Consider the following 23822-nt stretch of genomic DNA (forward strand, 5'->3'; position numbering starts at 1 on the left):
AAGTATTGTTTATCCAGCTGCTTAGGACCATTTTCTTCTAACAATTGCTTCAAATATTATGTTTTAGCCACATAATACCTTCAGCACATCATGTGTGCATATGACCAGTATATCATCTATTAACAGATATATAAAAAATGTGTGCACATACGCATACATTAGGGCATACACATGCCAAGTGAAGCTTCCAAACAAAGCAGCTTTAGAAAGAAATTGTTTTGGCTCACAATTCTCACATGAAACCAGAGCATTTTTTCCCAAAGACCTCTATTCAAGTCAGAAAAATATACCCATTTAATGGTTATCAGTATCCTACTTGGTATTTTGTTGGAACAAACCAAATCCTCAGCAGGCTCTCCTTAAAATCTTTATCAACTACAATGTCAGAATTCAGCATGTCTATTAGCTAAAGCTCCTTTTGTATTGGCAGTGTGAGCAGAAACATGCAAACAAATATTAGAGGACAGTGCAATCTAGTGTAGTAACATCTGATTTCCTAGTTTAAGCAAAGTACCAAACTTTTTCTTTATTTTAGAGTCCATCAACAGGAGTTTAAATGGAAGAAACCACATTTTCCTTAATTCGCACAATTAGAAGCAACAACAAGATTTGTTTCCAACATCTGGCATAAGTCACTTCTCATTTTATTGTTTCTGGACAGTAATGTTACCAGCCAATTGCTTTTTCTTCTGATTCGTTATACCCCTATCATAATGTGAACTAAGTTTATTTCTCTATCCCATTTTTCCATGTGTCCTTACCAGTTTTCCACTTCCTGTCCCCATTAAGACCCCTTTCAAAGCCTCACACATTTTGAGAAATAAATGAATTTGGGATATAGAGCCTACAGAGCAATACCTTCATTCCTCCCTAGTAGTGCCATAAAGGATGCTAGCCCTATGAATGCCATCAAGCAATCAGAGGGATGTTACTGGAGAACAGAATTAAAAATGAAAAACCTCCCAAAAATCTCACACCCAGAGCAGCGTGGAGTAAAGGCAGATGGATTTGGGCAGTTTCTTTGCTTTTTAAAATGAGCAAAAAGGCAGGTACAGTATTAGTCAATTACAGAAAATGGTTACCACTGAATTAATGTACCCAAATAAGGTTACAAAGGTAAAACTGGCATTTAACACAGTAACATTGTTACTTTATTATCTTATTTGGATATGGTTGTTCCTTTGATATAAAAATGAACTTTGCATTAAGTTTTTAAAATTGACAGACTGCAACTTCAATCATACAACCAAAGCATTTCACACATAACTTCACTAAATCAAAACAAAACAAATTAGGCTACTCAAACCAATCTAAAACCACCAAACAAGCAAAGCCTGGAGAAAGAGTCATGGCTTATATTAAATACATCACTACTTATAGGCTGCTCAATACTACAAGAAAAAAAAACCTGATTTTTGTATAATCTTGACATATTTTATACAGTTTATGCAAAAAATAAAGCTCATCATTAATGAAATACAGTTAACTGGTAACTAAAACATCCTTGCATATTTAATAGGTATTTTTAATTGAAGGTAAAGAAACTTGGGTGGAATAGGGTGTTATAAACTGAATATGTCAAAAGAAAAGTATGTTACCAAATGGAAGCAAAGAAGGTCATGGTGCAGAGTGCAAGCAGCAGCCACTTTGCAAACCCCACACTGCTCACTAAACACAGCACACCAGAACTTTGAAGACATTGGCTGAAATGGCTACAGCAGCAAAGGAAAAGGAGTGCTACACATTTCCTGAGTGTATCTATGTAACACTTCTTTAAACGTGTATTAGTTCTACTATAAAGTACACACAGACTCTAAAGCAAGCCCTGTTCAGTGTAAGAGAAACAGTGAGACTTGATAGGAGTTCCCTGCACTGCAACAGCTCACAGGAGCTCAAGTTGGGACACTTGGTGAAAAACACCTCAGCTTCCTGAGACTAAGAATAAGGTAAGAACACCAGAGTGCAAAGGCACCTCATCAAGTTTATTGCTCAATATATCTTTCTTTGATTGGCAAAGCACTTTTACATCTACAATGTACAGACAACTACATTTCTTTTAATAATTAACAAGTTCCACTGTCAGTAGTCATCTCTGAGAAAACATCTCTCTGCATTTTTAAATTAGTGTATTAAGAACTCTAAGTGCATCTGAACAAGCATACCTGTTCAGAAAAACAATCATATCAAATACAATTTAATGTTATTCCTTTCCCTCTTTTACAGAGTATCAACACAATATCCACATTCCAAAAGATCTGCCTTTCTTTTCTCCTTTGGGAGAATGTGCACTTCTGCTCTGGACACCAGCAGTAGATCCTTCCAAAGCTCTTTCTTGGTCTCCTCATCCAGCCTCTTCCCAGTGCAAAAGAATTATGTGAAAATATATATTCCAGACATAAATATTCAAAATTTTGTCATCTTCAGCAACCATGTTTTAGAAAACAAAATATAAAAGATTTTTTTAAATTATGTTAAAAAACCCAAACATGCATGTACACACATATCATTTCTCTATTGCACAGAAACAGAGCCAGCCATCCTGGTTAGACTGAGAAGAGTGGCAGACAAGTTCTTGAAATCATAAAATTTTCAGGCAAGGGGTTACACAGGGAAAAAAAAAGGATTCTTCACTTCTCCAAACCATTTAAATAAATTGTCTTCCAATTATTTTAAACTAAATGAGAGATCCAAAATAATCTCTGTTTTAAACAGAAAACGAACCTGAGCAAAAGGTTTGTTTTCAGTCAGGGTTTCTCCATCTCCCCTGCTACACTCACCGACAGGAATGGAGCAAGAGAGCTGCAGGTATGCTTAAAACCTGCAAAAGTATCAGAAAATCACATTAGCAAAGCCACTGTAAAACCAGCACTAACAGCAGCAGCTTCCACCACATTTTCCTGAAGATACACTTGAAATCTGCCAAAACTGTCTGCCATGTCTGTCAATGAATTAATCTCTCACAGCAGATGAGATTTGGTTTCTGCTCCATTCAGATACCATCATTTCTCTACAGAAAAGATTAATCTTACATTTCCTTCACTGCACAGAATGTAAATCCACCCAGAAAACATTGACAAAAGCATGAAAAAAAAGCCCCACTATGCCAAATTACAGATGAAGTGAAAACAGCTTAACAGATTTCCTACTGCATTGGAAAAACATTTAATCAGATTCACAAAACCAGATTACCCAATGTCTGAGAATTCTACATCTTTGTGAGACAAAAAAAATCAAAAATCTCAAGTAATTTTGAGTACTTTTCTTATTACATGTAGGCTGTATTATTTTTATTTCAGAACAGATTTGAGACAGATTAAGCGGTTTCATTAGAATATAATGGTATCTTTCCCACTGATTATGAGAGAGAACTGGTGTATTAAGCAGGATTATAAAATTAGTTTAAAAACTATATTCAATAATGGAAGTAAAAAGTTGCTCAACTTTTCAGTCAAAAGCAGACCTTTAACAGTAAAAAAAAAAACTGTGTAAGGTTCTTGACCTCTGAATATTTTAAAATATTATTCCCACTTTTGAATTATGTAAAGGCACTGCAGCATGCATTCTTGTATGTATATCTCAAAAGATTTTCTACAAGGCATGCAGATGAGAGCACAGGAAGTTTAAACTTAAAACCAAAACCATTCTTACAATTTGAGAGACTCCTTAATTATCTACAGGCACTGGAGGTCCACAACACAGCAAATCAACAAACTCAAGGCAAAATTACTGCCCTGTGTTATACAACACTGCTATTATGCAACACCCTTATTCTCTGCAGCAAGCACTTTTTTCCTGGCCTCTACTGCTCTGCTCCCAACACACATCTGCAACCACTCTCTATTGTATTCTATTTGTGAAGCAAACTTTCCTAGAAATGAGGTTTAAATTCTGACCATGCAAATCAAGGGAGAGAATTCAGCATTTTTCCCCACTCCAGTAAACGTGTTCCAACAGAAAAATGTAAAAAATACAATAAAAATCTCATTTTTCATTAAAATTGTAGAAATATACTTCAATTAATAATTGTCTAAGTCACAATAAACTACTCTGCCCAAAAGCTCAAAGATCTGTTCTTATTTCAAAACACTCCAAAGCTTTTTTTTTTTATGCACAGTCCAAAATCTACTACACTGGCATGACCAAAAGCCTAAAATGCAGCAGCACTTTTTTCCCCTTTAACCTCAGTTCTGTACTTTCACAATGTGCAGTTTCACCACGAAGTTCAAACCTCTGGGTTTTCAACAGAGCCCAAACATATCCACACACTATATAGACTGTAAAAGGACAGAACATGCAACATGGCAAAATGGGATTACATTGATGTAGTTTTGGATTTAAAGGGTTTATTTATTCCCTGCAGGGAAAGGAGTGCTGGTGTTTAATTGACAAAAAGGGCCTACACCTTTACGTTTCACAAAAAAACCACACAATGTTCAAGAACTTCTGAAACAGGAGAGCAAACTTACAGACAAAGGGAGCTACCTAAAACCCCAAGGGAGAGCACCTGCAAACAGCCAGTCTGGAGGCATTTGTTACACAGAGAAAAGCTTCAACAGTTGAGCCTGCTTAGCTACATGTAAGTTACACACACTTTAACACCTTCTTTAAACACTTCCTTCAATTTTTGGATTTCTAGTACTCAACAAATACCTCATCATAATCAAATCACAAACATTCCTTATTTTAGGCTCAAGCTGAACTCTTGACTCATTTCAGAGCAGATGTATTTACAGGAGATAATGTGCTTATATACATTATAAAAAACCCTCAAAATACTTTAGTTCACAGAAATCAGACAGCTGCTGCTTTACCTCTCTGGCTATAGTACAGAAAACTGCTTTCATGAGTGCCACAGCCTGGAATCACTGCTTTTCTGCACCTCACAGAAGCAACTTCTGTGAGCTAAAGTTTCTTGAGCTGTACTTCAAAACACACATGGAAGCAACCACAGATTGCACCTCAGCTAGAAGACAGACAGGATTTGCTTTGCTGCCATGATTTTACCATTATCAGTTGGATACCATGGATACCTTAAAGTCTACTCACAATATATTTTTTAATAGAACCTTTTTCCTTCCTCTAAACTTCCCAATTACCCCTTTATTTCAACTGCTGCTTAGTATTTATCAAGAGGTGTATTATAACCTAAACTGTCCTTTATTGTGAGTCCCTGTGGTAACAGCAATTCATCTTACCTAGCTGAAGACTCACAGCTTGGTTTTCATGCTGAAGTGATTACTGATGCTGCCTTACCTTGGAGCTGCCACTTCGTCAGGAAACAAAACTTTAGGATTGATGTTTAAAACACATAAACATGCCATGACAGATACTAAAAAAAGGACATAGGAAAAGTAGTTTAAAAGAAGAAAACAAGCCTGTCATCCTTACTAATCCTAAATATCAAGACCCTCTTCAGCTGGTTATAATATCAAAACTTCGCGAACAGAAGTCACAGCAGAATCCGCGTGAATGCTCCTCCCAGTTTCACTGAAGATGCAGCTGGCCTTTCTTGTGAGGAGAAGGTTGCTGTTTCCTGTTCACTTGGCACTGACGGAGCTCTCTGGGCTGCTCTGTGAGCAGCCAGTGATTCTGCAGCTGCTACAAACCCAGCAGGCCCTGCCTGCCCAGGGAGAGCTCTGCAGGTCTCCTTGCTCATTTCCAGGTGTTGCTGGTGAGCCATTCCTCAAGTCCTGCTGTTAGGTACATAATGGGATGGACAGGGGCAGATGAGAGAGGACGAGAAAGAGTGACAAGAAATTCTCAAAAAAAGTCCTTCAGAGGACTTTATTATCAGTGGAAGGAAAAAGGACTATGGCAGTTTGTAGGGCAAAACTGAAATAGGAAATGCAGCAAATTGTCTTTGCTTCAGGGACAACCTCCTGGAATTCTGATGATTAAATAAAATAAAGTTCATATAACCTAGCAACAGTTTCCTTCTCCTCAGTCACACTATGGAACACAAACATACATTTTAATATAATAAACACAGTCGAGTATCTGAGACCCAAAGAGTTGCAAATTCAATGCTGAAAAGACACCTAAGCCTTTTTAGTAAAATTTGGGAATTAGTAGGAGTAGTAACATGTTACAAAAATTTACCTTTCACAACCTTCATCTGTTAAATGATTACCAAACATACCTAGAAGTCTTGCAACATTTGCTTTTGCACAGAAGACAAGCTGCAAACATCAACAGAATTAAGAAAATCTTTATTTCATGACCCCAGTAATGCTCACTCCCCGCCCCCCCCTCCCCCCCTTTAATGTTACTCAGGCCCATTTTCTGACAAAGCAATGCTGTTTGCCATTCCAGTTTCTGGGCCAAATAAAGGCAAAATAATGCCTCAATTTTCTATAATTACACAATTGAAGTCTGGAAGGGGTAGCAGGGGGCAGGATGATAGTGCTATCATGTGTGATCATGTGGAAAAAGTGTGCCTTTTTATGCTGAGAAATGTAAGAAGGTTAAAAAAATCAAAAAAAATAAACTAAAAGCAATGTTTTTCAGCAGTTATTAACTGTACTTCAAAGATCCTTTTTCTACTTCTCTCTCCAAGAGGAGATTTTTATATCTCAGTAGAAACTCCAAGATAAAAGAACTTTTTATCTTGTCGCAAATTTTAATATTAAAATCCATTTATCACCAATGTGCATACTCTAAACTGCATCCAGACGTGGAGACTTTGTGCAACAGAGCCCTCATCTTCTGGGCACCTCAAGGTTATTTACACACCTCATGTATTCAAGGTAAGGAAAGAAGAGACTAAACAACCCTACATCCACACTGCAGAATAAATGGCCTATAATATCCTCCCCTACAATGTTTTCTTTACAATATCCACAAGTTTTTAAGGGATTTTTTATTCTCTTGTCATAAAAAGATGTAGCAGATGCACACATACTTATCCAAGACAGAAATTTGTTATCTGCCCCAACAGCAGAATAGCTAAATTAGCAACTATGTTTATAGCAAAATATGTAAATTAATACCTACAGTTGTTATGCCTAGACTTAGCTGATGAAGAGACATCATTAAGCAAAAGTAGTGGAACTGCAGCAAAAAATTAAAACATTATTCAATCACACAATGCTACTAAACAAGGCTGATGAACCCTGCTAATTATAAATGCTCCCCATTTATGTCTTACTGTTGAAGCCAAGGAGTTAAAAACAAAAAAAAAAAACCCAATAAATCTGATCAAACACCTGCTAAATTAAGAAAACAGTCAAAGAAAATAGCACTTCTAAAACTATTTTGATCAAATAAAGGTCTGAATGCAAATTATTCATGTGAAGATCTTCAGAACTGTAGCTTCTCATTATCTGCTTCAGTTAAGATTTGAAAGTCTAGCATATATGTAAACTTTTTTTTTTTTGCCACAGTATGGTGTGGAAGATTAATGCATAACCCCTGTTTGCTGGTGGTTAGGCTATAAACTGTTCAATCCCATGAGGAACAAACTTACAATAGGAAAAAATAAACAGTGTTTATTGTAGCTTCAAGCTCCCAGTGTAAAAAATTACAGATGTCACTTGAACAGTCCTAAGCTTTGTCAGAAATTTTCACCTATTTTCAAACATAACCAACCTAGATATTTCTCCTATAACATGAAACTTTCAATACTAGAACACTTTCTAAACTGATGGGTGATGTGTACATGTCTCATACAACTGAAAATGAATTAGAAATGCACTTTCTTTTAACTGCAATCACAGAGCCAGTTTGTTCCAGGAATATGTTTTCTGATCTTCGCTTGTGGATTATGAGCTATGCAAATGCCTGTATAGGGTTCTGTGTATGTATGTATAGATATATATACACACAAATTGCTAAAAAACCACTTTTAAATTCTTTAAATTTACTAAATTTTTTAGTAAACAGCCTTTGCTTTTACCATTTAGCAGAGTTCAATAAAAGCATGTGATCACCTTCTGTATCATTAAGTTTCTCAGTAAAGGGAAGTCAAGCACACACAAAGCATTCCAAGGAGAAAGGGTTCAGTGTCAGATTCTCCCAAAATACAAAAGTCATCCATCTCTCCATGAGAATGACAATTCAGTAGAAGAGCACATCACCAGAGAGCTTCACTTCCCAAAGCTGGAGTTCTCCAAAAGTCTAAAATCCCTCACCATTTCTTTCCTACTTCATATGTCCTGCCTTGAGAATATCAACAAGTTTTCCTGTCAAAAGCAGTATTTTCATCACCAGTTCTAGGTCAGTATTTTCATCTTACTACACAGAAAGCTTAGCAGCTGTGGCTTATATTAGTCAGGATTCTACAAAGATATTACTAGAAATAGCTACTTCATTTAGGTTTAGATTTGCTAAGGAGACCAAAATATTTGCATCCTTCCATAGAAAAAGATGCAAAATATGGTTTGATGACTGATTCTAGCATGACTTTAGCTCCAAACTCTCTAATTGAGAAACAGTGCAAACACTGCAGAATAAACATACTCATTCAGTCTGCACTCCTCCTCCCTGCAATTCTGCACAATCCCCAACTTTTCTTGTGGTAGAACCATAACATTTCCCCGGTCCCTGCAATGGTAGCTTCCAAACATGGCCCAACAGGAAGAAATTTTCAAAGGTAAGCAGTGATTTTTACTGGGATGAGGGAAGGAGGACAAGGGTAGAGTGGTTGCTGTTCTTGTGACCACACAAGGTAAGTGCAGCCATAGCTACTGAGGGAATTTCATCACTGAATTGCTGAGCTGAGCCAAATCCAAACTAAAACTGCTGAGGCCAAAACCAAAGCAGCCCTGGCTTGAGCCCAAGTGTGTGCTCCCTCCCATGACCCCTCCTTCAAGCCAACATAAATATCTGATGACCACACTGGCCCTGCACCTAAAAAGCTGCTCAGTGTTATGAGACCATTTTCACTAACATCGCTCAAAACTCAGAGCAGCCGCTCAGGCAGCTGACTATTGGAAGTTCCAGGGAATGACTCCACTGACCCAGGAGGAAAACCAAAGGATCAGAAGCAGCGCAAGCAGGCATTACCACTGGGCAATGCCATGCCAGATTACTGCACAGATCCACAGTCCTCAGGCTGTAAATCCAGCACTTCCATTAGCTGGGGCTGTGCTGCTGCTTAACCAGCTCCAAGTGCAGCTCCTGTCAAACCCAAAACTGCAGATGAATACTCCTATACCCACAGTAAATAAAACATGAGTCACTGTGCTGCCAAAACTGCACCATGAACACAAAACTGTACCAAACACAAACTGCTAAAGATTCCTTGTTATCCAGTCTCTGGCCTCGTTCAAAAAAAAGCACATTAACATATTATTTTGTATAAAGTTTCTTTTGGATTTGAGATAATGATTTAAATGAATCCTCAAATGCCTTAACTGCAGAACTGCATGGATTAATTCATGGGCTCGTATTGAATTACATAAAACATTATTATAAAGAACTTATCAGTGCCAACAAACCCATAGTTCTAGTGGCAAAACTGCTTTTGGCCTATCCCACCAGACTACTGAACTTCATGGCACTCACTTTTGGGTAATGTCACAGGTGAGTGACTAAAAGCCACCTAAATTCCAAGCTTTGTGACCAACTGCTTTGGATTAAAACTTGGTACTGCAGACACGACCAGAATTTTAGGGACCTGTTTTCAGAAGAGCTGACCTGTGAGATCAGGTCAGTGCACAATGCCTCTCATCAGGCTCACCATCACCCAGTGCAGCCCAGGTCAGAGCTATGGCAGAGACAGGGATTTGCCATCACCTCCTCTTTCCCACCTCACTGGTTCCAGAACTCGTGTTTAACATCCAGGCCAAAACAGAAGAGTGAGCCAGACTAAACACAAACATCCAATTTCTGCTCACAGAAAGGGTCCCCCAGTAGAGCTGCCTGCACCGCTGCATCAACTTCTGGACAGGCAGAAGAATATTATAATTTTAATGATTTAAAATGACCAAAATTATAGCTTAAATAAAATTTACAACTACACTGATAATATTTTCAAAGCTTCAAAAGAATTTATTTTTTTGAATCAATATACTTAATTATACTGAAGACTAATTAAATAGCACCAAAGAGCTCATGTGGCATGTTATTTTTCTTTGCATCAAAATAAACTAACAAAGTGAACAGAAATTTGAAAGTGTATGGAAACAAATTCCAACAGCGTATGGAAAAAAATCCTATTAAAAGAAAAATGAAGTTGAAGATAAAATTCCCTTTTACTGATAGAAAAAAAATGTACCAGGGTTACTTGGTGCAATATGTACGAGGAAGAAATGCTTTCATTTGTGTCTAAATAATGTGAAAACTTGTTCATACTTTTTTTAATATTCTATTTATATGTGTAAGAACACTGATATGCAATTGTTTGGAACAACACGAGCTCTATCAGGGTTAGACAACAGTGATATTCAGTACTGTAGTCTGAGAGTCTCTCCTTGTACTGGTAGGGAAAATGTGATATAAGCACCAATTAGTGAAAGTGCTCAGAACAGCAGCCCAGCTTTGGTGTGAGCTAGAGCAGGAGCAGGATCAGTGAAGTGAGTACCTCGGTCTCCAGGATCCCTCCACACACAGACTGAGCTCCTGATCACTGCACAGCCCTAGGCAGGAGTGGAATCACTGCAAACTCACCGCCTGGACAGCAAACTGCCAGCAGAAGTGCAATTAGCACACAGAGGAAGCTTTCCTGCTAAACATACACTTCAATCCCCATTCAGGTTTCACAGCAGCATGACTGGTACACCCAGCCTGAGTGTGGAGAGCAGGTTGAACCACAAGTGGCATTATGAAATGCTGAATATCTTTTTTTAAATACTAGTGAGCAAGAACAGATCGCTGGGAAGTTCAGCACCATCTGGAAAACAGGGGACCGTGGATGCTCCAAAGTGAAGTGAAATTACTAGCAAAACACAGATCAAAACCAGTTAGCTATCAAAAACTCTACTTCTCTGCTCTTGCCTTCAGATATTTTCTATGATAAGAAGCAAAACCCAGTTATCTTAAGGTTTTAATCTTTTGAAAGACCCTTGGCACATCTCCTCCCCAGCAACATGCTCTAACAATTTATCTTAAGGTTTTAATCTTTTGAAAGACCCTTGGCACATCTCCTCCCCAGCAACATGCTCTAACAATGTTCAGTTTCTGTAGTAACCACACCAACCAGGCCCGCATACCTGTATTTTTACTTTTGTTAACATAACAATCCAGTATCAGGAATGTAAACACGGCAAATAAAGAACAAATTTTGTAAAATTCACAAACACACTGCAGATAGCTTCCAGCTTGTTTCTACAAGTAGTTTTCTAAATTATAACCTCTATCTGAGCAAGGCCAAAATTATTTTCATTTCCAGTGTTACTGAACCAACTCTTGAAATTCTCTAGATACCTGCCTAGCAGATGCACAAAATGAAATATTTTCATGGAATCATCCCAGTACAGATTTGAACTGTATTCCTTCCATATGTCTACTCCACGACTGTTTTTATCAGGTGAGTCAGAAGACTCCTCTGCTAGGGATGGGAACAGAGCAGGAGACTCCTTATCCCCTCCTCAGAACAAGGCCTCTCTCCTGCAGCAAAAGGAGGCATTCCTAGTACCTCTATCTCAAGCACAGTTTAGGATTACTAGGCTTTTAATTCTTGTGCTGATATCACAAAGACAAAACTGATGAGAAATTTTCGATTCCAACATTGCAATATTTACTGCTCCAAGGGTTCAGTGGAGGACCAACGCTTGGAACGGCTGTCACTGTTTGCAGTGACTGATATTTAAGTCAAAAGGTTTTAGCAGCTCTATGAGTAGTTACTCACATCTAACATTCTCTGCAGCTCTAAGGGTTTTTTCTCCGCCCAATCTTTCAATACTTTAATCTATTTTTTTGTATCCACATTTTCAGATCTTCTCATTAGAACTATTACAACACAACTACACAAGGTGTTAGGAATCAGATTTTTGAAACACATTTAATAATGATATATTCTTAGAGTAAGATGATGGCAGAATATTGCAGCAAATCACTGAGAAGTAAATATCAGTTTACTTGAAAAAGAACTTAGGAGCAAGGAGCCCTGAAGTCTTTTGGCACAACACTTTTTGCATACTATAAACTCTCTGACACACAATATTGCCTCTCTTAAAGGAAGGACAGAGCATAAGTCAAGCATAAAAGTTGGAGCATTGAGTTAAGCATAAAGGAATAAAAATATGCTGCAAGAAGGATGAGGGACTGCTGCCTACATAGAAAAACAGATTCCCAAAAAATACCCACAAAAGACCTGTAGAGCCCAGAACTACTTACCTATGACAACTTTGTCAGACAGATGTGTTCAAGCAACTGCTAACATTAAAAAATACTACATTTGAGACTATACAACTATTTACTCATAACAAAGAAGATAACAATCAGCACGAGAGAAATAACATGCACCTCTAAGGAGGCGGGAAGTGTAATGAGTTCTCTCCAAGGGAAAAACACTGAGCTATTTTTTTCAAGTTGAACTCGTCGCCTGGGTTAGTTCCCCAGGCACAGGCTGATGAGTCCCAGTCAGTGGAATGTGACAGCACATGCTCACCAGCCCCTCCACCGTGCCAGGAGAAGCGGCTGCTGCACACGGCTGTGTGCCACTGCATCGCAGGGAACACACTCCAACAACAGTGGTGTTCCACAGTACAAAACGTGAGCAACAGCCCTCTCGGGATCCGTAAGAAAACCGAAAATAATACTTTCCCATTCTTTTACCAATGTTTATTAGTCCTACAGAACTAAGAGAGTTCTTTACTGGCAAATGCAGTTTTCTCAATTGGCATCTGAGAAGCTTAAATATTAACCTAATGTAGTGTCCTATGTCTGTGGCCTCTTCTTCTCTCTCCTTAAAAAAGACATTACCCATGTAAAGAACCACGTAAGTAAAAAATTCGCGGTATCTAATACGGTTCGTAATGGCCAGAACTCCCCAGCCCTATGTTCCGAGTAGCCACAACCCGATCTCCACTCGGACCCAAGGCGGAGGAAAGAATAATATTAAAAGATAAAAACATTAAAAGAAGTAGAAGACGCCAGGATTGAGAGGCTCGCACGAAGCCACCGACAGACACCTGTGCAGTAGGGAGGGCAGGGGCCCTGCTGTCCGCTTCCAGGCCGGGCCCTCCAGCACGCCCCACCACAGGGCCCGGCCGCGGCGCTGGGCCCTCGCCGCTCCCCCGGGCGCCCCGGCCCGGGGTCCCTCTGCTTCCGCCGGCGGCCCTCGCCCTGCCCCGGCCGCGCCGCTCCAGGGCCGCGGCCTAAAGATGGCGGAGTGGGCCGCGCTTCCCCGGCTGCTCCCCCGCCCCGCCCAACACCGAGCCGCACTCACCGGCCAGCCAGCCTCTCGTACCGGGACTCCGCGCCCCACCAACACCTCGCCGCCCGCCTCGTCCTCCTGGCTCCGGCAAACTCCGCCGCCGCCGCCTCAAGACCCGCGGCCGCCCGCCATCTTCCCTCCGCCTCCCCGGCCGGCGGCGCACGCGCCCCACGCCCGCGCGCACGCGCACTACGTCAGGGCGCGCGGGCGGGGCGCCGCGCCTTAAGGGCCCCAAGCGGAAACGCGCGTGCGCACTTGAGGTGGCGCGGGGCGCGCGCCGCTTCCGCGAGCCGACCCGGCCGGCGCACCAATGACAGGGCGAGAGCGCGCAGAGCTGCGCGCATGCGCAGAGAGCCCAGCAGCGCCTCCCGCGTGTGTGGGGCCTGAGGGGGCGCCCAGGGTCCCTCGGGACCGCCGGGCCGGGGCCTGGCCCGGGCACTCCCGGGACCGCCGGGACCTGCCCCCGGGCACTCCCGGGACCGCCGGGACCTGCCCCCGGGCACTCCCGGGATCTGCCCCCGGACACTCCCGGGACCTGCCCCGGACATTCCCGGGACCTGCCCCCGGACACTCCCGGGACTGCCGGGCCGGGACCTGCCCCGGACACTCCCGGGATCTGCCCCCGGACACTCCCGGGATCTGCCCCCGGACACTCCCGGGACCGCCGGGCCGGGGCCTGCCCCCGGACACTCCCGGGACCGCCGGGACCTGCCCCCGGGCACTCCCGGGACCGCCGGGACCTGCCCCGGACACTCCCGGGACCGCCGGGCCGGGACCTGCCCCCGGACACTCCCGGGACCTGCCCCTGGATACTCCCGGGACCTGCCCCCGGACACTCCCGGGACCGCCGGGCCGGGACCTGCCCCCGGGCACTCCCGGGACCTGCCCCCGGACACTCCCGGGACCGCCGGGCCGGGACCTGCCCCCGGGCACTCCCGGGACCTGCCCCCGGACACTCCCGGGACCGCCGGGCCGGGACCTGCCCCCGGGCACTCCCGGGACCGCCGGGACCTGCCCCCGGGCACTCCCGGGACCGCCGGGACCTGCCCCCGGGCACTCCCGGGACCGCCGGGCCGGGGCCTGCCCCCGGGCACTCCCGGGACCTGCCCCCGGACACTCCCGGGACCGCCGGCTCCAGCTTGCCAAAAGAGGCACTGCCGCGGCCAGAGCGATAGCTGGTTCCGGGCACAGCCGTGTTGTGCGCTGCTCCGTGATAGTTTCTGTCACGCTCAGCAAACGCCCAGGCGCTACAAGACACTCCGCCTGGTGTGGCTCCCAGAAATACCTTTGGAATGGGCTGCCCTGGGAGGTGGTGGAGTCACCATCTCTGGAGGTGTTTAAGGCAAGATTGGAGGTGGCACTCAGTGCCATGGTAAAGTTGCCATGGTGGTGTTCGCTCAGAGGCTGGACTCGAGCCCAGAGGTCTTTCCAAACCTAATTGATTCCATGATTCCATTCTCCTCTCCCCAGTACGCGCTTCAGAGCGGATTGTGCAAACTCCTGAGATCATTTACAGATCACTAGGTCTGTTACACTCCTCCTTGGTCGTCCTAAGGGTACTTACAAAGGCATCATCAAGTAGTACCACAAGTGTAGACAGAGAGGTGCAGAATGGCTTTTTCCCCTGAATTGGATGTGATTAAGACCTAAGAGTCTGTGTGTTTAGATGAAAATGTCTTAAAGCTGCTTGAACAGTAACATTTTACAGAGCAAACCCTGTTCAGCAGGAGCAGCTTCTGGGAAGCATATGCTGTATCCAAAGAGGACACTAATCTTTATAAAATAAAGGTTTGCCACCTTGGTTTTTCCTCTTCAGTTAGAATTATTCTGAGCCTGGTAAAGTTCCCGTGGTTGGTTACAGATGCATGTGTGGTTTATGGGCCTGCAGGAGCCACTGCCACCCCAGCTCACGCACAAATCTGTCTGAGGTAATGTGCTCCAGGCGAGGTGAGCCCACACAGCTGCCACACACCAGTACAGCCTCTCAGCACAGCAGCAACATTACATTTCTAGTAATATTTTATTTCTCTTCCTTTTGCAAGATCAGTGAGATCATTGCTTATGATTACAAATACACGAATAATCTTAAAACATCTGTCTGTCACTTTCTCCCAACATTCTTTCCTGCAAAATTTTCCTTTTTCAGGTGGGGTGGTAAAATTACAAGACCTGAAAGGGCTTGTTTAAGAAGTTTATCCTACACAAAAGAACATTCATTTCAAATAAAAGCTAACAATCTGTGAATCTCCCAGCAGCTGATCTCTGATAGCACTGGCTGTGTGATCCCCACAGGCTGCACCACGAGCCAGCCCTCCACTGTGTCACGTTATTTATGGTTTGGTTTCATCTCAGTATTGGGGCAGTTAGGAACCCAGTTAAGGAGCCCATCCCTCCAGGGGCAGATGCCTGGCTCTGTTAACATCAAAATTATTTGGTTTCTTCACTTTTTTTTTTCTGTAGCAGGATACAGATTGGGTGTCTGCAATCACTTGGCACAGAACAGGGGAGAAGAGAGGGAGATGCTGCCCCAGTGCTTTCTCACTGTGATCGTAGGAACACCTCTGATCTGCCCTCAACTGCACTGGGGTTATTACACTCTTGAAGTCCCCAGATCTCCAGGATCTATTCATTAAAAAGGTCCTCATTAACAAAATCATAATATGTACCTAATATTTATAAAACACACAACTTTAATTAAAAATATCTTTTGATTTACACTAAACAATAATAGAAAAATATTGAAGCTGTAAAAATGCACTGTCCCAATCAAACAATAAAACAAACAAACAAAAAACATCACAGATATTGACGCTGCTCATCACTGAACCTTCTGAGAACCAAGAACAAGTTGCTGCACCCTTTAAAAGTTCCTGAAAAACACAAAATCACATCTACATTCCTGCTAAAAACCAAAAGCATTGAAAATTTACAAACTGGGAAGAGGGATTAGGGAAGAAACAAATACTTGAGCCACTGGGAAAAGGCCTTTCAGGTTCTTTGCTCTCACCAATACAGGGGGTCCTTGCCAACATACACATGGAACAAACCAAAAGGACAATGCTGACCTCCAGTCTGAATGCACCTTTGGCAGCACAGCACTGGAGCACCCTGCACCCACAACTACCCTTGCTCAGCTGTGAGCTGGACTGATCCAAAGGGCTGAGAAACAGCCCAAATCCTCAGGTTTTTCTGCTCAGACAAAGAGGCTGAGGGTTAACCTTAATACTGGAAGCTGCGTTTAGTCTGAATGTCGTCGAGAATCTGCTGTAATTCTTCATCTTCAAACCGGCCCTCTAGGCTGCAAGGTAAGAGCAATAAAGAGACATTAAAGGTTTCAGAAATAATCTCTCTCCCTTGATTCATTTCAGTCATAACTCTCTCCTGTCAGTCTCAACACACTGTCACCTACCTGTGTGATCACCAGGAACCACCTGTAACACCACTGTACAAAAAGTGCTATAATCCCTATGCACTGCTTCTTCTTTACATGACAGAACTGTCCTTTCTTCCCAGAAATTTCAAAATGTGTTTTCAGAAAAGGCAAGGCAGGTGTAAGCAGAACTCTAAATGAAGTCCATGTAGCTGCATGCTCATAAGCCAGTCCATTCTTGCTATGAAATCCTAACATAAAACCATGGAATGATTTGGGTTCGAAGGGACCTTGAAGATCATCTCATTCCAACCCCCTGCCATGGGCAGGGACACCTTGCACTAGCCCAGGTTGCTCCAAGCCCCATCCAGCCCGGCCTTGGACACTTCCAGGGATGGGGCAGCCACAGCTTCTCTGGGCAACCTGTGCCAGGGCCTCACCACCCTCACAGGGATGAATTTCTCCCCATTATCTAATCTACATCTACCCTCAGCTGAAGCCATTCCCTCATCCTGTCACTACTCTCAGAAAAAGTCTCTTTCCATCTTTCTTGTAGGCTCTTTCCAGGTACTGGGAATTACCTACAATTTAGGGGTATTACTACACCTTACTGGGAATAACCCACAATACTGCCCACAATTAGATCATCTTGAAGCCTTCCCTTTTATAAAATGACAAATAAGGTAGAAACTGTAATTCAGATGAATGTTTCATTCCCTCCTCTATCTCAGGCCATGAGGTAACCAATCAAGACATGAAGAAGCTACTGCTCCTTCCCTACATTATCCACAAAACAGTTCATTTGCTCCGATGGAAAAAACTCTGAGGAATACAAACACAGCCAGCTCAGAACCCCAATTTTAAGAGGTTTGCACTTGATCCAGTAAAAGCTCTCAGAAATGCATTAGGGACAAGTACAATGTGTGTTGCTGTCAGATCAGTGGGTAGGGGAAGAAAGACCAAGACCAGATGTTTTTCCAGCAAGGGAGTTGGATTCAAGAGAGGGTACTAGGGCACGGCTGGCTTTAGGTCACAGGGAAGGATACAGCAGCCTTGGTACAGTATGTAGGTGCTTACCTAGGAATCAGAGCTTTTGCTTCCTCAGCTGTCTCAGGACACAAGTTAGCCAAACATGCCAGTTCAAACTTATGGAGCTTCTTCTGCAGCAGTAAGCTGTAAGGAAAGACAACAATTTGATGGAATTACAGGACAGAAACATAAAGGGGCTTAAACTGAAACAAATGTTTATCTTTTTGCACACTGGTTTTGGCACTGAAGTAATTTTTTTCATGAGAAAAGACTCATTATATAAATGCACAGAGGAAGAAATAAAATCCTACCTGCTAACTCCACTTCCCCTGAATTATTCTGCAACGTCTAGAAAATCCTCCCATTTAATGCAATCAGCTGTCAGTGAAATACTGAAAACAAAGCAGTTCAGAAGGCTTGACCTGGACAAAGCACAACCCTCCATCAAGAACTTCTTGCCTCATTGGGAAGCCAAAAGACTCAGAATTAAAGAACAAATCACCAACACCACTAAGACGTACGTTTGTAAAGCAGGACCAGTATGAGGGATCCAATTCTCTGACACGGTTTTTGTTACACCCTGACTTTCCCACTCACCTGCGCACGCTGGCGATGGTTTCGCGGTTTTTGAAGCGGCTGAAGCGTGCTGTGTAGTTCAAGGTTTTCATGAAGACTTCTGACAGCTCCTGCTCATCCTCCGCGCTCTCGTTCTGCTGCTTGCGGTGCTCGAGCAGCATGTGCACCTCGGAATTCAGCAGAGTTTCCGCAGTTTCAAATTCTGCAGGACGAATGAGGGAATGCCAGCGTGGAAAAAGGTGGAATGTGTTTGAAAAGGGGAACTGCACAAGTTTTGTGTGAAATTTAGATCTGGGTAATAAAGAAGTGAAAATGTCTTTCATGGCAGTTGTGTGAGCTCTTTCACCAGTGACCGGGCAGCATTTCATACTGAAAATGCTGATAAAAATTACACTTCAAGTGACAGTCCAAGGTGTTTGTCTTTTTGACCATATATTTTACACTTGCAGCCCTAACATTCAGATTTTTTCATATTTGTGCAGTATGTTTTCTTCATGCAATTCTGGCAGAAGTAATACATTACTTGATTAAAAAAAAGTATTTAGAACTTTAAAACTCCACAAAATTCAAAAGTGATGCCACAGTCTTCAGAAGTCTCTGAGCTCTTGAAGTACATATGAATGCTGTTGAATGTTTTTAAAAAGGCTTCGTTGACTTGAAAATTTAATTAACCTACTGAAATGTTATTATCAGAAAAAAAAATTTAACCAATCTTAAAAATTCTCCCCCTCCCTTTAGTCAACTTTGAATTCATTCATCATCACCATAACCACTAGATGCATTCCATTAACAAGAATATCTTTCAACATCACAGCGTGAGCTGTTCAAAGTGAAAGGGTCAGAGGCTGCATCCCAACGTGCCCAACAGCATTGTTTTCTACAAGCAGATACAAGGACTGCTAGAAAGTGGCTGGCAAGTCTTATTTTGCATTGAGCAGTAAATCAGCTTGGGCTAAACACAAGATTTTAGCATTAAAAAAAACTGAAAAAATAGTCTTTCAGAACTTCCCTATTGTTCATAACTCATCATAACTCAACAATGCAGCAAGGTGTCCATTTTTCCCCCCCTCCTTTTTTTTCAGGGTCGCTTTGAGGATTAAATACATTTCTAGAATTTATACTGAACTAATTTTCTGTAAAAAAAAAATACACTCTGGATCTGGACAGCTGGTTTCCTAACTGCAGCAGTATTCACAAATTTTCAGAACAGCTTAGGTTGGAAGGGACCATAAAGCCCATGCAGTCCCACCCCTGCCGTGGCCAGGGACACCTTCCACTGTCCCAGGCTGCTCCAAGCCCTGTCCAGCCTGGCCTTGGGCACTTCCAGGGATCCAGGGGCAGCCCCAGCTGCTCTGGGCAACTGTGCCAGGGCCTCAGCACCTCCACAGGGAAGAACTCCTGTGTCAACAAATATCACTGAAAAAGCTTACATCAAAACCCAACAACATTTTCACTACAACCTGACAGGATTTAAAAAATATATTTTTAAATACCCTATACACACGTAATAGCCCACCTAAGAATCGCCATATCCTCGAAATCATGAGATCCTTAAATATATACAAATAATTTATTATCCTGACTTTTAACACTCGGGGTTTGCTAGCTGCTGGAGGGGCGTTGAGCAGCGCTCCGGTCCACGGAGCAGCTCGGCGAGGCTCGCACCCTCACAGGCGGCCGCTGCCGGCCCCCAACCACCACCCGACCCCGGGCTCCTCGCCGCCCCCGCCCGCACCTTTGGGGAAGACGAGCTGCGAAGCGTCCTCCTCCACGTCTGCCGTCCGCGGGTCGCTGCCGCCCGCCGCCATCACCGGAAAGCCGCGGCGGAAAGGGCGGCCCCGCCTCACGGGAGGGCGGGCGGCTGTCTGGGCGGGGGTGGGAACGGCTGTGCCCGGGTGAGGGCTGGGGGCACTGCCCGGGTGGGGAGCTGAGGGCTGTGCCCGGGTGAGGGCTGGGGGCACTGCCCCGGTGAGGGGCGAGAACGGCACTGCCCGGGTGAGGGCTGGGGGCACTGCCCCGGTGAGGGGCGAGAACGGCTGTGCCCGGGTGAGGGCTGGGGGCACTGCCCGGGTGAGGGACGGGAACGGCTCTGCCCGGGTGAGGGCTGGGGGCACTGCCCGGGTGAGGGCTGGGGACACTGCCCCGGTGAGGGACGGGAGCGGCTCTGCCCGGGTGAGGGCTGGGGGCACTGCCCGGGTGAGGGCTGAGGGCTCTGCCCGGGTGGGGAGCTGAGGGCTGTGCCCGGGTGAGGGCTGGGGGCACTGCCCGGGTGAGGGCTGGGGGCACTGCCCGGGTGAGGGCTGAGGGCTCTGCCCGGGTGAGGGCTGGGGGCACTGCCCGGGTGGGGAGCTGAGGGCTCTGCCCATCATGAGGGCTGAGGGCACGGCTGCTTCTCCCTCTCTCTGAAGGGCGGGGGGCCGGTTCTGCCCTGGGCGCTGCTGAGGATAAAAGAGCTCGGTTGCCGCTGTGGGGCACTGAGGGGAAACAGCGGGAGCAGGGAGGCTGAGTGCTCTCCCTGCAAAACAGCTCTCAGAGGCGTGTTTAAGCGCGCTTAGCAATGAGCTGCTTTTAGAGAGGGAAAGCAGCGGCATGCTGAACGTGGTATGTGTGAACAGAGGGCAAGTAGCTGTGACAGACCAGGACTCTGCAAGTCCTTAACAGGAGGGTGTAGCCAGGTGGGGGTAGGCCTCTTCTCACAGGCTACAGGACGAGAGGACACTGTATTAAGATGGGCCAGGGGAGGCTTAGGTTGAATATCACGAATAATTTCTTCACTGAAAGGGTGATAAGACATTGGAGTGGGCTGCCTAGGGAGGTGGTGGGTTTACCGTCCCTGGAGGTGTGTAAGGAAAGATTGGACGTGTCAGTGTCACTCGGTGGATGGTCTGGTTGATAGCGTGGTTTTCACTCAAATGTTGGACTCGATGACCTCAGAGGTCTTTCCCAACCTAATAGATTGTGTGATCATGGACCCAAAGTCTTACAAGGCACGAAGCAGGGCCTGAGAGCAGGAGTGTGGGGGCACTGAGGGAAACAGCACTCGTCCTTCCCATGAGCAAACTCTTCTTCTGCTCTGTCCTTTAGGAAATAACCAAAGAGCTCAAAGCTGCGCTGGTGCCCCTCACCAGACTGCACAGCAGCATCCATCTGCCCAGGGGCACCTGAGGGCGCCGAGGCATCAGAAGCATCTTCATTCACACCACTGGATCAGGCAGCTACAAACAGCTCCATTTCACTACCAGAACATCCTCCAGCTGGACAGCAAACCCTAACCTTAGGAAAACGGTGATTGTGACAGAATTTCTGTCTAGCTCACTGTGATTAATAGACCTCAGACTGTAAGGAGGGAGTATTGATATCATAAATAACACACTTCATAAAGAAGGTTAATTTTCAGACTATACAGAAGCAATCTACAGACCCCTAAAAGTCATAGGCAGGCTGAAAATGAAGATAATTCTCCCAATACTGCCAGCAAAATAACTTATGGAGCAGTATTTTCCCTAGGGAGCTCATGTGTAAGGGCCTAACCTAAGACTCTTAAAGTAATCATCTTATCAGCCCTTAAGAAAGACACATCCTGCACCCTTAAAGAAAGACACAAATAGACTGCTGAAGGATTTATGATGAAAACATTCCTGTTCTCATAAACTTGTATCTGAGCCTAGGTGAATGGTTTCCTGTGTGCTGGGAAAAGAAACGAATTAAAAATAAATTAGAAGAGCAAATAATAGATTTTTAATATTTGCTATCTGGATAATGAGCATAGCAGAGAAACTGATGGGAAAGTAATTTGCTAAGTGATACAAGCAGAAAGATGGTCAGGAAGATGGAATGGAAATATCTTGGGGAACATCTGGCAAATTAAACAATTTCAATTAGGCTTACGAGAAAACAAGGAAATCCGTGCCAGACTGAGGAGAGAAGCATTTAAAATCACTTGGAATCCTGATGGCTTCTCAAATAACCTGTCAACTCAGAGCACTGTGATTCTCAGAGCAGTAGGTAGCTCCCAGAAGTTTAAGTTATTAATTCCCCTTTTTGTTTTCCCCCAAGGGAAACAAAACTTCTACTTAAGTATCCAAAACCAAGATTTTACAGGTACAGTTGAAGAGGCTATCATGAAAGATTAAGTTTATTATTACTGATGTGTTTGGTTAAGGTCTCAAGAGCAAATTAAAATTTTCCTGAATGGAAGCTGCTTCACCCCACCTTTTTTTTTTTTTAAGAATTTAAAAAATAAACTTATAAACCCCACAGTAAATATTGCTCAGCTGCTGCAACAAACCAAACGTAGCAGAGTACCTGACCTTTTGTTATTTTTAAAATGCACTGGCTTCTTCCTCACTAATATTGACTGTTTTAGCATTTATCAACAAAATATGCATAGAAAAGTAAGGTGAGCTTGATTTAAAGAGTCACTGTCTAAAGGAACTTTCAGGCAGCTTTACTGGTGACATCCTAAAATAAACCTATTGAAAAAAAAGAATGATTGGCCAAATGTAATTTATCATGAACAAAGTCTCTAATATTCCATATTCCAGGGCAAAAAGCTTTGATCCTTGCTGGAGACGTGGTATTGAGGAGCAGATTGCTAGACAGACCTATTATGGTAATTCCTGTGTTGCCACCGTCTAAACACAGCTCCTGGAACAACTCATTGCACCCACACAGGCCTTACAAAGTGCTCAGCTAAATATCTCCCTGCAATCAAATTTAGGAACAACTAACAACAAGGATATCCTGTTACCAGCATAAACCTATTTTGTAGTATGCTTTCCTTCTAATTCATCAGGAGAAATCTGGCTTTTTCTAGGAGTTTTTTAAGCTTTCTAACAGTAATTATGTCTTTTCTGTGGAGTGCCAGTGTGATGGGAGTAGGTCCTTGTGGAGATAACCACCCACTGAGAGCATCATGTGCCACAGTAGCCAGCATTGTACAGACATGTGGGATTGTCATCTGTGCACTTCAAGTATAACTCTTCACACCATTTTACCTTTATTTTTACTCCATTGAAAATTATATATTCAAAACCATAATGAATGAACATGTATGAGCAAAGTAAAGTTATATTAATATCCAGTAATAAAGTCATAGTAAGACTCTGAATGCAAAACTCCACGATCTGTTAAGTTTTTAAATACATATATGGCATTATCAGCTGGTTGTATAATGCATAATTTGTGCTAGAATTAATCTGACTGAAAGAGCACTCTAGCTGACCATAGAAAAGATATGGTTCAATAATCTGGATATTGTTCAATTTGTAGAATTATATAGTTTAAAGAACATGGTAGCAATACTCTTCTATGCTTGCCATGTTTTGAGAGGGATCAAACACATTCACATTCACAAGTCATCTTTTCCCAGACTGTGGCAAAACCATCTCAGGAACTTCCCTATCCTACTTCTCCATGTGCTGTCAGTGTACATGTTAATTTATTGAGTTGTATAGGTAAGCGTTGTGATTTTCATTTTTATCTTCAAGATAAAAATGGCATTTCTCCATCACAGATAAAACAAATTTC

The 23822-nt window shown here is 43.5% G+C and overlaps 2 protein-coding genes and 1 long non-coding RNA gene across 8 annotated transcripts in view; 1 reads left to right on the forward strand and 2 right to left on the reverse strand.

Annotated features, from left to right (window-relative positions):
• The window catches only part of WDR33 (WD repeat domain 33), a 68897-nt gene extending 55398 nt beyond the window's left edge, over positions 1–13499 (reverse strand). For 2 of the 5 annotated variants that reach the window (XM_068201257.1, XM_068201258.1), the window contains exon 1: positions 13331–13491. The gene's annotated coding sequence lies outside the window, so the exon portion shown is untranslated. Of the gene's footprint in view, positions 1–13330 lie in introns of all 5 variants that reach the window. The other 3 variants (XM_068201261.1, XM_068201256.1, XM_068201260.1) reach the window with 3 other exon arrangements.
• A 2508-nt stretch (positions 13500–16007) lies between these two features.
• On the reverse strand, positions 16008–20186 carry POLR2D (RNA polymerase II subunit D). Of its 2 annotated transcripts, XM_068201271.1 has the most exons (5): positions 20029–20186; positions 18315–18495; positions 17766–17861; positions 16537–16616; positions 16008–16400 (listed from the first exon to the last, which is right to left on the reverse strand). In XM_068201271.1, exons 1-4 carry the CDS (start codon positions 20099–20101, stop codon positions 16538–16540), a joined length of 429 nt encoding a protein of 142 aa, XP_068057372.1. In that variant the 5' UTR covers positions 20102–20186; the 3' UTR covers positions 16008–16400; position 16537. The 2 variants fall into 2 exon arrangements, with proteins under 2 accessions (XP_068057372.1, XP_068057371.1); XM_068201270.1 differs by having other exon boundaries at positions 16008–16616.
• A 342-nt stretch (positions 20187–20528) lies between these two features.
• On the forward strand, positions 20529–22782 carry LOC137480227 (uncharacterized). The gene is made up of 2 exons (XR_011002749.1): positions 20529–20610; positions 21378–22782. It is a non-coding gene; the product is annotated as an uncharacterized lncRNA (long non-coding RNA).
• The last annotated feature ends 1040 nt before the right edge of the window (positions 22783–23822 follow it).

Source organism: Anomalospiza imberbis, chromosome 10 (assembly GCF_031753505.1).
Source record: "Anomalospiza imberbis isolate Cuckoo-Finch-1a 21T00152 chromosome 10, ASM3175350v1, whole genome shotgun sequence".
In the NCBI taxonomy this organism is placed as follows: Eukaryota; Metazoa; Chordata; class Aves; order Passeriformes; family Viduidae; genus Anomalospiza; species Anomalospiza imberbis.

Bases quoted from the DNA above. Each gene is read 5' to 3' on its own strand.
- POLR2D (XM_068201271.1), bottom strand. From the start codon at position 20,101: ATGGCGGCGGGCGGCAGCGACCCGCGGACGGCAGACGTGGAGGAGGAC. The intron at 17,862-18,314 runs GTGAGTGGGAAA...CTTTCCTTACAG, and splicing joins ACCATCGCCAGCGTGCGCAG to CTTACTGCTGCAGAAGAAGC. The intron at 16,617-17,765 runs GTAAGCACCTAC...CTTACCTTGCAG, and splicing joins GCAAAAGCTCTGATTCCTAG to CCTAGAGGGCCGGTTTGAAG.